The sequence below is a fragment of the Nelusetta ayraudi genome, unplaced genomic scaffold, assembly GCF_046127955.1.
Source record: "Nelusetta ayraudi isolate G7.1 ecotype Tasmania unplaced genomic scaffold, CSIRO-AGI_Nayr_v1 ptg000026l, whole genome shotgun sequence".
NCBI classification, from domain to species: Eukaryota; Metazoa; Chordata; class Actinopteri; order Tetraodontiformes; family Monacanthidae; genus Nelusetta; species Nelusetta ayraudi.
The window spans coordinates 6,429,844-6,444,317 of NW_027466076.1; the positions used below are offsets into that span (position 1 = coordinate 6,429,844).

Genomic DNA, 14,474 nt, shown 5'->3' on the forward strand with positions numbered 1-14,474 from the left:
TGCAGGCTCTCACCAGTCAACAGGGCTAATTGAATTAAAATCCCCACAGAAACCAGTTTGATTGTCCATCACTGCTGGGACTGCGGCATCTCTCCCACTGAATATTGTCATTATTTCTGGCCCTGAATGCTGCTGGATTTAAAGCCCATTACTGTGTTGGCACTTGAGGATGTAACAACGTCTCCTCGAGTCATTGCACTCGGGATGGAAAAGTGACAAACACTTAGTATTGTGTTTGCAGAGAGAGAGAGAGAGACAGAGAGGGAAAGAGAGAGAGAGAGAGAGAGAGAGAGAGAGAGAGAGAGAGAGAGAGAGACAGAGAGAGGGAGAGGGAGAGGGAGACAGAGAGAGAGAGACAGAGAGAGAGAGAGAGAGAGAGAGACAGAGAGAGAGACAGAGAGGGAAAGAGAGGGAAAGAGAGAGAGACAGAGAGAGAGACAGAGGGAGAGGGAGACAGAGAGAGAGAGAGAGAGAGAGAGAGAGAGAGAGAGAGAGACGCAAAACACTGAGTGGAAGAGGCTTACAGTAGCTCCCCTTTCTCTCTGGAGCGCCCCCTCTCTGTGGCGGAAGGTGGTGCATCTCTGAAGAGCGAGAAAAGCTGCAGGAAAGATTTAAAAAGAATAAATCCCAGTGCTCCCAGTGTGCTTCTCCATTAGCAGAATATAAAGAATATAAATATATATAAGACAGAATAATCTGCATGTCTTGCATGAGCATGCAGATCATTTCTAAGAGCTTTGCTACATGCAGTGCCAACAACACTGTAATCAGCAGCAGTGGTGACCACTGAGACGATATTGGATTTTAAATAACCAAATATTTTTTCCAAAGTTTTATTCTTCTCTACCCTGAAAATGTATTGATCAGTGACTTCTCTAAAATAATCTCCCTCTAAAATCTGTTCGCAACTTTATATTGAGCTACAAAACAGCACGATTCAAATAGCTTCATGTCGAGCGACAACAAGCAGGATAAATAACAGGAGTCAGTGAATGACTTTTGATTTGTGTCTTTTAAACGCAAAAGCAAAACAGCAGTTTTTTTCCAACGTAAGAGGTGCACAGTGCAGATGCCTGCGTACAAATGTAGCGAGTAGAAGTAAAAAGTGGTCAGAGGAAGAAATCCCCCAATACAGGAACAGAGTATTGTAGCTGGCCAGTGGCTCACTGCTGCTCTCCAGAGACACTTTCACACCAGTTGCATCAGAGCCACAACCATCGTACCTGTGATCATGTTGGACCAGTTGAGGCTGCTTGACAGGCTGCTTGACAGGCTGCTTGACAGGCTGCTTGACAGGCTGCCTGACAGGCTGCTGGAGAGTCGCCATCAAACACACCTCAACCTTTAATCACCACTGCATCCACAGGCGTCTGAGAGACGGTGTTATGGGCCAAAATGTAAAGATATTTACATAAGGACTCTCCGTCAAATCCTTCACTAGGAAGGTTTTATTTAGACTTTCATCCTCGTCAGCATTGTTTTCTCACCGGATGTTGAACGTCAGCAACAAGAGCGCACATTGCGTGTGAGAACTGTAAAATCCTGAACACGGCGGCGTTGCTGTTTAGCTGTTGACAGAGTTTTCATTTCAGCTGCAAACCCTCCGCTGCCTCCGCTTTAACTTCTTCCTGTCCTGACACTGGCACGTGCACGGCAAGGGGCAGTGTGTCAGTGTGAATGTGTGTGCACGTGTGTGCACGTGTCCCTCTGTGATCTTTATCATCTCCTCCTCTGTCTCCCTGCAGCTTCTCCCTGGACAAGGGAGCGTCTGCCGGTGGAAAGGTGAGAGTCACACAACAAGTCACTTTGTTGCTTTGTTGTCGTCGTCGTCGTCGTCGTGTGTGTGTGCGTGTGCGTGCGTGCGTGTGTGTGTGTGTGTACACACTGTTGTCGGCCTGTGTTTTTCCTGCAATGTCTTGGCTGTGAAAATGGCTTTGCTGTGTCAGCTGCACCACTCCTCCGTCTCATCGCTCACTCTGTCATTTATGGGTTTTGCGCCACTCGCGTCAACTCTTGGCTTTTCCTCCTCACCTTGAGCGCCGGCCTGAAGTCTCCACGTGTGAAACGCAGCTCGTCCGTCTTGCCAGCGTCCCGGGCTGACTTTTCAATCCGCCTCAACATTCCAGCAGGTCCCTCTGCCGACCAGCTGGACTTTACAGAGTGACAGTCAGGAGGGTTGCCAGCAGGAAGTGACAGCTGAGGGGGAAACAAAGCCAAGCAGGGAGAGCAGGGAGGAGAAAATGAATGGGAATCTTTATTGAACTGACTCTTTACTGACTCAGTCATTCAATAAGTCTTCACTTCTTCAGCTTCTCAATCCGGGCGGGCCGCATTAAGAAGCTTCACGGGCCACATATGGCCCCTGGGTCGTAGTTTGCCCACAGCTGTGTCTCCTGGTCTGATGCTGTGACCTCCAGACTGACAGTGGTTCAGTGCAGTGACAGCAGCCTGAGGCTGCTGCCCGAGGCTGCTGCAGCCTCACGCTGCTGCAGCAACGCTGCATTCAGGGCGTCTGGGACATCGCAGCCACTCTGAGCTGCAGGATGATGGTTAACGAGAATTGTGTGGCCGCAGCACCAGCTTGGTCTTGACATGATGACGGATCGAATCTATTCTGCGCTATTTTTGTGTTTTCCCCCCGTCCAAGCCGGGAGCGTCGTAATTAAAAAACTTTTCTTTTTGGCTGTTTTCCCACTCGGTAAATCTGGACTCTCGCTGATCCCCTGCAGCCCTGCAGTCACTCACTCTGACTTTCACTGCTGCCTTTGACCGTGACCATCAGCCACAGGATGGAAATATGGAGGCCGAGCTGTTGGGGGGGGGGGCTCTCCCTCACCAGAGGGAGCGCTCGTTTTCAGTTATTGGGAGTTGAGCCAGACGGAGGGAACGGAGCAGCATGGTTCAGTCTTCAGGAGGCGGCGGAGGTGAAGAGCCGCCTAGGGAGAGATTCCACCCAGCCAGCCCCCCTCCTCCACCAACCTGTAGCTGCTGTCCGCTGGAGACGCACAACTGTTGTTAGTTTTCTCCTCAGTTCAGCACTGCGACTGCCAGGGAAACACAGCACGCACATCTTTACACAGCACATCACAGGCTAGCGCACGTGTGTGTGTGTGTGTGTGTGTGTGTGTGTGTGTGTGTGTGTGTGTGTGTGTGTGTGTGTGTGCAGCTTTGACTGGCCATGTGTGTGGATGGTAGATGCTCATTATGGAGGCCTTCAGGCTCATCTGCAGCTTTGCCTCTGTATCCTCCATCACCTCCACAGTTTGGTGAGAAGCATCAAACGTTCGTAATGATTTGACTATTTTTCACACGGTGAGTTTTCCATTTTGTTCGGCCCTCACGCTCGGCGCTGGAGCTTCTCACGCTGTGCGAGGGAATCGGGGGGAACCTGCAGAAGCTCATTACACGAGGCTGTTCGATCGATGATGAGGCGATGTTCTTCCAGTGGAGGCTGGAAATATCTCCACTAAACTGACACGCATTATCTCAGCAGAATGTTGCCTTTTGGAGATTCTCTCCACTTCCTTCAACTTCTTACAAGTTGAAACATTTCTCACAGCTGCCACCACCACAGAATGGATCAGAACCTGAATTGTGATCAAATAATAATATATCAGAAATGTTCTGAATAGCAGTGAGATGTCCACAAATTAACCAGGCAACACCACAAACTGCTCTTAATGGCTCAAAACCAAACCAGCTCACCAGGAATGAATCACTGACTTGTTAGAGGAGTCGCTGCCCATGGTGACATCACAAAGGGCTGATGTGTGTTGAAGTGAGGATGGACTTTGAGCAATGTGGAGAGTTCACTGTCACTGTTGGACAAACACTGAAGTGGATGATATTTGTCAACCTCAGAAGGTCGTTGTGTCAGAACAAGCCCAGAGAAAGACACCAGAGGACCCCGGGGGTCCGGCTGCAGATACAGAGGTGATCAGTCACTGGCCTGCTTCACCTTGATGTGAGCCAATAGGCTCCCGCTGGTGTCGCCCCCTGCTGCTGACTCACACACTCACCCAGCACCAACATTCATCTTCCTCTGAAGATCTGACTGCCATTGTTCTACTTAAACAAGCTCAGATGCATCTCCATCAATCCCCCCCGCAGGGCAAAGGCCAAGCCGCCCAATAAGCTCATTAATTAAGAATAGGTCACCAAGCAATTCTCAAAGCAAATCATTCATTCCACTCTGATCCAATTTGGGCTCTGATGGGGATCACATGAGAGGCAACAGCAGGTATTACAAGCGCACAGCGAGGGCACAGATTGCATCAGTCAGTCAAACATAACTGCTTTACTGAAAGCTGTGCGCCGGGATTCCAAAGCACATCAATATCAGGAGAGGCAGGAAGCAGCGGCGCAGTCGGGAAGCTGAGCTCAGGTGGGAAAACATGAGTTGTTTTGTTTTTTTTCTATCAATGTTTTCTTTCTAGGCAGAATTATCAGTTTAAATCAGCAGGATTTCTGCAGCCGCTGGCTGAGAGCTGTTGAGATGGTCTGGAAGTGGAAATCTAAAAAAAACTCATGTCATTGAAACATTGCTGCTGTCAGTAAAAACCACTCGAACCACTCAAGAAAACTCTTGCTTCTTTTCAAAGCATAATTTGATGCCAAATCCACCGCAGCAGTGGAACAACAACAACAACAACAACAACAACAACAACAACAACAACTCTGTAGCCTGAACTCACACAGTGAATCCTTCACCAAAAACACTCCAACATCTCCCAGGTTCATGACACGAGGCCACGTTCTAATGCACAGAGTGAACTGCATGTGTTGTCTTGCATGCTTTTATTTTAGTTTGACTATGTGTGTGAACAGAAGGAGGCAGTTTAATTGAATCAGGCCACATGTTTCTCTCTGTCGGGGTTTCTTTTCTTTTTTTTTCCCTCCTTTTATTCCAGAGGGGTGTAACTCTGTGCTCTCATGACACAAACACACGCCTGCTGTGTGGCGTCCTGACACAGGCCTCATTTTTCATCCACTCATCATTTGCCAATGAAGATAATTAGAGCCGACACAGAGGCCCGTCTGGGATCAACAAGCTCCACTTGCTGTGTAGTCAGCTTGCACCTCACTCTTCACCTCCGTTATATGACATGAAACCACCAAGATGGTCTGTCAGCACATTTGTCATCGTCATCATTGACGGCTGTGAGTTTATCGTCCGTATGGACGTCTCTGGCTGCACAGGTCGCCTTCATGTCTTTGAAGATCAACACAGAGTTGTTGTTGTTGATGTCCACTCACCAACCACTTTATGAAGGCAAATGAATAGAATAGAATAGAATAGAATAGAAGGCCTTTATTAAACCCACTACGGGGAAATTTGCACCATTAGGACAGTGCAGAAAAGGTGGAAATTAAATAAGAAACAAGGCAACAAAAATAATAATAATGAAATATTTGTAGGTCATCAAAGGAAAAAAACATCAGCAAATGTTCATATAATGTTTCTTCCTATGAAATAGCTCAACAGCCAATCACATGGCAGTGCTTGGATGCGTGGTCTTGCTGAGGTGCAAAGCGGCATCAGATGGGTCAGGATCAGGGTTCTAGAGAGGAGGTGCAGCCAGACTCAGTCTAACCTCTGGTCACCAGCGAGGTGAACAGAGCAGCAGCATCCCTGGAAGCAGTGTGGCGGCCACCATCAGCAAGGTGGAGCTCATGAAGCGGCTGCTGAGTGCATCAGCCATGGCACCCACATCGTGAGGCTGAAATATGCCTGAATTAAAAGTGACAGCGACACCAAGTGAGTCACGGGAGAGATGCAGATATAATGTTGCCAAATACAACCAGTGTTCCAACAATCTCAGTGGCACACGCATATAATTTGCTCATTTTAAATGACAGTAATCATCACGACAGCAGTCAGATTGTTCATGCTTATACAATATTGTCTAAAAGTGGCTCATTAGTTGTGAATCATCCTCTGAACTTTTCCCTCGTTGTTCCAGCTCAGTTTTCTGCTCTGGCGTGACTGTGACGTGGAGCTCCAGGTCTAAAATCAGTGACCGTCTGTCCTGTTGCACTCTGGTCGTAACTTCTTCACGCTGAATCTGTCGGGCTTTTGGATCGCCGGCCGATTATTCCCAATGTTTCAAAGATGGACTTGATCTGAAGCAGCCGTTTGTTAAAAGCCCCGAGCTGCAGGTGGTGGAACCACTGTCGCCTCACTCTGTCTGTGGAGGCCTGAACTGTAATCAGATTAGGGTTAATTTCACTTCACTCGGCCATGTGTTGGGAATTAGATCGAGGCTGGTTGGACTGCAGCTTGAATAGTAATCAGAGGAGGACGCCGAATTCCCCCGAGGAGCATTAGCTCTCGCTGTGATTCAATCAGATCACAGTCGGCCTGGGGAAGATCTGCCGGCCTGGCAGTGGAGCCCAGCCAGTGGGAAAGTCGGGAAGACGTCACGCAGACCTCCAAGAAAGTTTCCACACGGACCGGGAGCTTCCGACGACCAGCGATGGCTGTTGGAGTGGAGCACCATGGACGCTTATTGTTCACCCTGTGAGCTTGCTTGGTTGGCTGGATCTCCTGCAGTGGTGCTCAGCTGTCAGCAGCAGGATCAGACCAGCAGACGCCAGCTGACAGCCTCTGTCTTCTTAGTCATCTTCCTTGCTCTGTTTTAGAGAAAAAGAGCATTGAGTCCCCTTGGCGAGGAGAAAGTGACGTCTTCACTGAAGACTGGGAAGGCAGCCAGGAGTCCTTGGAGATGAATATTCAAGAAAATCAACGTAATTAGAATCTGGCTGTTTATTAGACCAGCTAATTAGCGAGCGTTGAGGGAGCTCCATCTCTTGATCCAGACCTTCAGAGGCGTTTCAAAGCCTCGGCCCTCACTTCATTGTCAGGCTCATTTTGCAGTGCCGCCGTAAACAAAACTACTGATAATTAGGTCAGATCATATTTAGCCGTTTTTACAATCCAGTTATTTTTTTTCATTTTTTTAGTTTTGTAATAGAAACAACCTAATCTAATTGGACAAATATCTAAAGGCCACGATTTGAAGTTCAAATAAGGAGAGTGGCAGCACTTTTTCCCGAGTGAATCAAATGGATTGAATGTGGTGAGAATGAATGTGAGTCAGTGAACGAGCTGTGCAGATGATTCCGATGAACTCACTTCCTCCTCCTGATCATCCTGTTGAGCTCGTCCTGCTCAAAAAGTAAAAGTTGAAAGAAAAAGAAAAATGATCAAAGTTCTAGTGACAGCGAAACCAAACAAGTGGTAGGTTGCATTTCCACGCAGCAGGAGAGAAAGAAGCTGGTAATGAGTGCAGCTCTGATGCCTTCTCACATCCAGTTTTTCTATTAGGAAGCGAAAATGTTGCAGGCAGCCAAGCGATGAGCTCAGCACAACACGCTGTAATAATGCCAAGGAAGTGAATACAAATGAAATATCTGGGTCTGGATAGGAAGCAGGTCATGAACTGCTGCTCAGGCACTTTTCACTTCTCACTGACTCACCTCTTTGTTTCTCCCACTTGCTGCAGATCTTTTTGTATTTTTGTATTTTTTTCAAACCTGACAAACACAGATTAGTTTCCCCTCAGATGCAGCGCTCGTCTCTCTTCTCTTATTCAACAGCCTTAGTCATCCCCTTCTTATCATATTTGCTGGAATGCAGGCTTTTTGCTGAACATGAGCGCCTCTTCACTCCAGCAGCTCTGTCAGTCACGGGCTCATCTCTTCATACTGCGCGCTGATGCAGAAGTCATGTGAACAATCCTGAGACACCTGTTTCTAAATGAGGAGGTGCAGCCAAAATGCTGCCTAACGCTCAGCCAGCAGCAGCAGGAAGGAGAAGCTTCCACACAGCACTGAGTGGACGATGTCCACAATCACAGTCCCAATCAGAAGGAGCAGAATCCATCCATCCATCCATCCATCCGTCCATCCATCCATTGGAGGGGGCAGCAGTCTCCACAGAGACACCCAGTGTTCCCTGGGCCCCAGTCACCTCCTCCAGCTCATCCAGTGGGACTCCAAGGTGTTCCCAGGCCAGCCCAGAGACCTGGTCCCTCCAGGGTGTCCTGGGTCTTCCTCCAGGCCTCCTCCTGGTGGGACAGAACTCTCCAGGGAGGCATCCCTAACAGATCCCGGAGCCTCCTCAGCTGGCTCCTCTCCATGTGGAGGAGCAGCAGCTCTACTCCGAGCTCCTCCTGGATGACTGAGCCCCTCACCCTGAGCTCCTCACCCTGAGCTCCTCACCCTGAGCTCCTCACCCTGTCCCAGTGGCCTGGTCTCATCCTCACACACCACCTTCTCACTCAGCCAGGTCCAATTAGCACAAATGTGTAGCGCTATTTACATTTGCCCCCCGCCAGCATGTAAAAACAATAATAAAATACAAAGCAGTGGGTCTCCACTGCTACTGTTGAGACGGAACCCAGTTCCCTCTGCGCCGCCCTTGAGCTGAAAGCGGAGACACGCTCGCCGTACAGGAGTTTCAGGGTAAGCATCCGAGTCATTAAGATTCATGCTGGGTAGCAGCGGAGTTCACCTTGGGTATTAAACAGTTGTTGGCATGCCTCAGGGTAGAGGGGGGGAAGGGGCGAGGGGGGGGAGGGGCGAGAGTCGAGGCGCCAAGTAGGAAACAACGGGCGGGGCGTCTCCTTCCTCCACCTCCACCTCCACCTCTCAGTGTGGAAACACAGGGCGGGAAGCCAGTGGTGGGCCGACCATCAGTGGTATCACATTTAGTCCATCCTAGATGGATACACCCCATAATATCCTCAATACGGCTGAAGAATCCATAGGGAATCACACTGACATCAGCTTCAAACATGGACCTGGTGGAGCAGCACTTAGTTTCTGGAGCGTTTAAGTCATCATGCAGCCTCAGTGACTGAGGCCACGTTATTGACATTATGAATTACAGATGATTCAGCAACTTAAACTTCATCTTCTCCTTCAGCCATGGTGGCAACTGGATTTCCAGGTTGAGTTCAGTCTTCGAGGTTCTCAGGGCCTCTTATCCAATCACAGGACGCCTACGTGTCAAGTTCAAATCAAGCAGCTAGCTGGTCTCAGCATGCAATGATAGATATGATTGGCTTCAATTGAAACTGACTGTGGTGCGTTCACTGACGGTGGTGCGTTCACTGACAGCTAGCAGGAGGCTGCTGTGTCGGTTCTGAAGGCCTCAGGCAGATTTCATAGAACCTGAAAACACAAGCTAGCTGGAATAGGATTGATAAAAAACTCTACAACACTATAAGACAGCGGAAGCTGCGCCAACCAAGTGGATATTATATGTTGTGAAAAGAACAGACTGTAAGGAGAATAACGTTATGATGGTATTTACAGTTAAAGGAACTTCTCTCAGTGTGTTTGGTCCAGCGGAGGAGAGGAGACTCTCCTGGCCCTGACGGACCACCACTGCCTGCAGCTGCAGCAGTGAAGCCCGGTGGTTTAATTAAGCAGCAGCTGCAGCTGCAGCCAGCGAGCAGACAACAGAGACGAGGAGAAGAGAAGCGGGTTGCAGGTGTGGGAGGGAAGGTGATTCTTTGATTGGCGCAGATTCATTTGAGGTGCTGCAGCGATAGATTGAAAAAAAAATGTGGGGGGGAGTGGGAAAACAAGACACCCCCTGCCCCCCTCCACCCTCCACCCTCCACCCACTCCACCCCCAGCCTGCGTGGCGCTGCGAGCTGCCGCCGTGTGATAGATAACTGATGGATGGCGCTCAGACGGTGATAATTTATTCCTGGTGGATGAGACGGTTCGTTGGCGGATGTGGGTTTAATTTATCTCCTTCTCAGGTCGCCTTCCTGCCCTCGCCCCCCCCCCCAGCTTCCGTTTTCACCTCCTGTCATCATCATCATCACCACCTTCATCATCCTCTCTGTCAGATTTAACAGTCTTTATTCGAGCTGCTCCGTTTTCCCTCCATCACTGATCAGCTTTCCCATCGCGTCCCCTCCTGCTCTCTCCTCACCCTTCACCTTTAACACTCCCCCCTTTCTTTGTGATTCCGCTCCACATTTTCTCCCTCATTTGTTTCCTTGATCTCCTTTCTACCCTCGTGATCCTCCTCTCTTCCATCAGCTCCAGCTCCCTACAGCTGCTGCCATTTCTCCCCCTCGACATTCCCTTCCCTTCCATTCCCTTCCCTTCCCTTCCCTTCCCTTCCTTCTCTTCCCTTCCCTTTCCTTCCCTTCCCTTCCCTTCCCTTCCCTTCTCTTCCCTTCTCTTTCCTTCCCTTCCCCTCCCCTCCCTTCCCTTCCCTTCCCTTCTCTTCCCTTCTCTTTCCTTCCCTTCCCTTCCCCTCCCTTCCCTTCCCTTCCCTTCCCTTCCTGCCCAGTCCACTTCTTCCTTCCATGCTTCCTTCCCACTTCCACAGACACCCCTGAACACTCCATCGGTTGCAGAAGTGGACCTAATCCAGGGGTAGTCAAACTGTTAGACTGGTGGGGCCACGGTGGGTTGTAAAATGTGCCAGAGGGGGGTAGCGGAGCAGCAGCAGATGGATGGAGTGTTATGGTGAGCCACCTCATAGGAGGAAACAATCTAGTTTGCGGTTTGGTAGTTTGCCTGAAGTAGTTTTGCTTTGAAGCCCCACCAGGGTGTTTAGCTCTTAGAACCATCCAGAACCACCCAGAACCACCAGGGTGTTTAGCTCTTGATTGAAATGACTCTGGAAACATGGAGGAGATACAGCTGTTTGATGACTGACTGACTGCAGGCCGAATTAAAAAGCTGAATGGGCCACATATGGCCCACCAGCCTTAGTTTGCCCACGCCTGCCATAAACCCTTTGTGATTGCCAAAAGTCAGTGGATCCGTTTGAAAAGTGCAAAGACTCAGCCTGAATTCCCCCTCCTCTCCTTGTCTGTCCTTCTCTTCTTCTCCTCCTGCAAAGCAGCCTGGCTTCTACAAAGGTGTGGCGGGCTCCCAGGTGACCCTGTCCAGCCTGGTCAACCAGTCGCGGGCCATGCTGGAGGAGCAGGCGCGCCACCTGCTGACCGAGGCGGAGCGGCAGACCATGGGCTACTACGTGGAGGAGTACCGGGACGGACACATCGGCGTGGAGCAGCTGGTGGTGGCGCTGTTTGAGCTGCTCAACACTCACGCCAAGGTAACTGCAGCTGCTGCAGCTGCTGCCAGCCAGGACCAGCAGCTGGTTTTGCTGTAGGTTTGTCAGTTGTTGATATTAGGAATCTTCTTGGGCGGAGTCTGCGTGCGGTAGATCTTCCAGGCCTTTGGAGATTTGGGTCAAAGCTTCTCTGCCTCGTTTTGTTCCACCTTCCCCCTGGACTGCGTGGCATCTGCTGAGTTTCTCCCACTTTGCAGTGGTTCACTTGTTTAAAAACACAATAAATCAAAGCACCGCTATTTCACATTCACAAAAGCGTTGCTGAATCGCACTGCCAAAGAAATCTCCTGGAGCTGCACCGCATGCATATTCAGAGGTGCTGTTCCTCCAAACTACGCTGCTCACTTCTTCTTCTTTGGTTTTAAAAAGGGAAGAAGTGCTTTTTAAAGGTAACCGAGGGATTGAAAACAACTCGTTATTGATGCGATCTGTCGAAACTTTCTGCCACTTCCTGTCTGTCGGGCTGCGTTCACACCACATCACCCCAGGCTCCAGGGTTTGTGTCAGTGTGGCTGGCAGGGACTCGTCCATTTCCATATGTCACAAAGCAGCACTGACTGCGCCAACTTGCTGCATGTTACATTTATGTCAGATTGCCGCCAGTCTGCAGAGGCTGTTTTTCACACCTGTAACCACAGCGTGTCTGAGTGAAAACAATAGAAAACTCTGGGTTTTGTGTCCCAGGTTGGGATACAGTGTGAACGCAGCCTGAAGCCGAGTCAGTGTCAGTGCACCGACACGTTCGTCTGTCACTTCTGTCGCTTCATCGCATCACCGCTTGAAGTTTGGGGGAGAAAAACTTGAGCCGGTTTATGAGCATCGATCAAATGAAGGTCATCTGTAGTGTAACTTTATGTCAGCAGCGTCACAGCAGCAACACTTAGCTTCAAACTGATTGATGGTTTTTCAGTGGTCAGAAACTTTGTAGTAATTGGAGATTTTGAGAAGAAACAGCGACATCAAGTGGTGACGCTTTAGATTGCAGCGCTCTTTCGCTCCTCCTCCCTCTCCCGAGTTTGCCAGTGAACTACGGTGGCCTGCAAGCACAAACCTGGAGACCTCATTCACCTTCGTCTTCATTGGTTTATTTGAGAACATGAGCCATGCTGTCAGGCAGCTGGATTGTCCACACCAGGCTTCCTTAGAAATATGCTGGTGCACGATTGCAGCTAGCTGAGAGCACTGGGACCCTGAATGATCTAGGGAGGTTCTGATCAATAGATAAGAATTGTTCTATTGATAGGAAAACCAAAGTACTTTTATTGGACTTCAAGTATTCATGTATTTGTGGGCAGTATATCAATCTTTTACCAAGATAAAAATCATAAATCAGCCAAACTTTCCACACTGGACCTTTAGAAGTCTTCATCTGGAACCATGGATCTTGGAGTACCATCTCTCCACTCTCCTCTTATTCAATCCATCTCTCCCTCCCTCCCTCCCTCTCTCTCTCCTCTGCAGTTCTCCCTGTTCTCGGAGGTGCGAGGCCTGGTCACTCCGCAGGACCTGGAGCACTTTGACGCGTTGGTGCTGCGACGAGAGATCCAGGCTCTGAAGGCGCGGCAGGGGTCGGGCGGGGCGGCGGCCCTCCAGCAGGACTCCCTGTCCATGGTGTCGTACCCGGACACGCTGACCTCGTCCTCGGCCAGCTGCATGACCAACACCACGCTCAGCTCTGCTCGGGTAGAACCACTGCTCCTCGCTCTGCTCGCTGGTTTTCACTTCCTTTATTTTGGTAGAATAGATTCTCCTTCCTGCTCCTGAGGCACTGCCACTGGTATTCGTCAGGTCGGGGGTCACTGTCCAAATACTGGAGTTGAATCAGTTTGCGCCGACTGTTCCGTCCTCGTTTTAGTGTTGTGCGTGTGAGAGAGAATTAAGAGCGAGGTGAAGTTTCTGCATCTCCACGCCAGACTCTGCTGAGCCTCAGTGGGGCCAGACGGTGTCCAGATCAGCTGACAGGACTCAGATGTCTGATAGGTTGTCTGTTTTCTCCCCCACCTACTTTAATAACTTGGCAACCCACCTGGCAACCCTCGCTCTGCTTGCTCCTCAACAGGAAAGGCTGCTGTGGCTGATAGATATGATGGAGGTAGGGAGGCTGCTGAAGTCCATCACTGCTCTCCAGCACGCTCACACACACACACGCACGCAGAGCACTCCTTGTTTTGTGACTTGCGGTGATTTTGCTGTGTCTTCTCCTCTTGTGGCGTCACTCCTGCTTAGAGCAGATGCAGGCGACGCAGGAGGAAAATCCTGCTGCCTGAAAATTCCAGAGTGTCTGGAAAATTCCAGAGATTTCAGGTGGACAAAAGAAAAGAAACCTTTCCTCAGGTTTCTCACATATTTGCTTGAAGGAAACGACGACCGGTTCCAAATGTATCATTCTCAGGCGTTGCATGATGGATTTTCTTTTTTTTTTTAATCATGGTTCGGTGTCACAGGCCGGGCTTAAATCTGCTTCCTCTGTGATGAATGTGTTTGCGATGCAATTCAGCCTCAGTCTGTGTTTAATCCCCAGGAAGTATGGAGCCTGAGTGGTGATTCATTCAGGCTGGCAGCCGGGCGCCGCGTCGTCCACGTCTGCGCTCAGCACATGCATGAATAAAGCCGCCCCCCATCCCCCCCCCACACACACACACACACACACACACACACACACACACACACACACACCCACTCTGCTGCTGCTGCAGCTGCAGGTGGTTGCGACAAACAGTCAAATCCAGTTGCTACGTAGCTGCTATTTTCTTTGTAAATATGTCGTGTTTCTCCACTCCAGCAGCACCAGCAGAGCTCAAGCTGTGTAAAATACACATCTCAGCAAATAAATACACACTCAACAAAATGCAGCAGTTTGATCCCTGGCCTGAAGAGAGACGTCTGGATGAGTGATGAAGCATTTTTAGTTCACTGACAGTTTAGTTTTGCACATCACCCCTTTGACTTTACATTCACACACTCCTCTCTCTCTCACACACACACACACACACACACACACACACACACACACACACACACGCACAGTGTCTCAGCTGACGGTGGAGATCAGCCGTCACAGGGCGCAGATTTTCCTCTCAGATGTTTTGCCTTTTGTTTCCCTCCTCAGAGGTGCAGGATTCACTCACTGTGAACTTGTGTAGACGCTCATGCGTTGGACGCCACCTTGTCTTGTGTGTCTCCACGTGACGTGTCGACTGTTTGTGTTGTTTCTTTGGGGGGGTCTCCTGTGACTGCTGCCGTGGCTGTGGTGTCAGCGGATTAAAGCAGCGGCTGTGCTCGGCGGGAGAACGCCTCTAGATTTCACTATCAGGCAGAACGCCGGCTTCCATGTTTCGCAAAAGTCACTTTGCCAGTTTTTCAC

General features: G+C 49.8%; 1 protein-coding gene across 1 annotated transcript in view; it reads left to right on the plus strand.

Annotated features, from left to right (window-relative positions):
• whrna (whirlin a) overlaps positions 1-14,474 on the plus strand; it is an 85,899-nt gene that overhangs the window by 57,714 nt on the left and 13,711 nt on the right. Inside the window, exons 5-8 of the mRNA XM_076029354.1 lie at positions 1,746-1,782; positions 10,880-11,092; positions 12,572-12,793; positions 13,170-13,202. Coding sequence (XP_075885469.1) covers positions 1,746-1,782; positions 10,880-11,092; positions 12,572-12,793; positions 13,170-13,202 — 505 coding nt within the window. The remainder of the gene's footprint in view (positions 1-1,745; positions 1,783-10,879; positions 11,093-12,571; positions 12,794-13,169; positions 13,203-14,474) is intronic.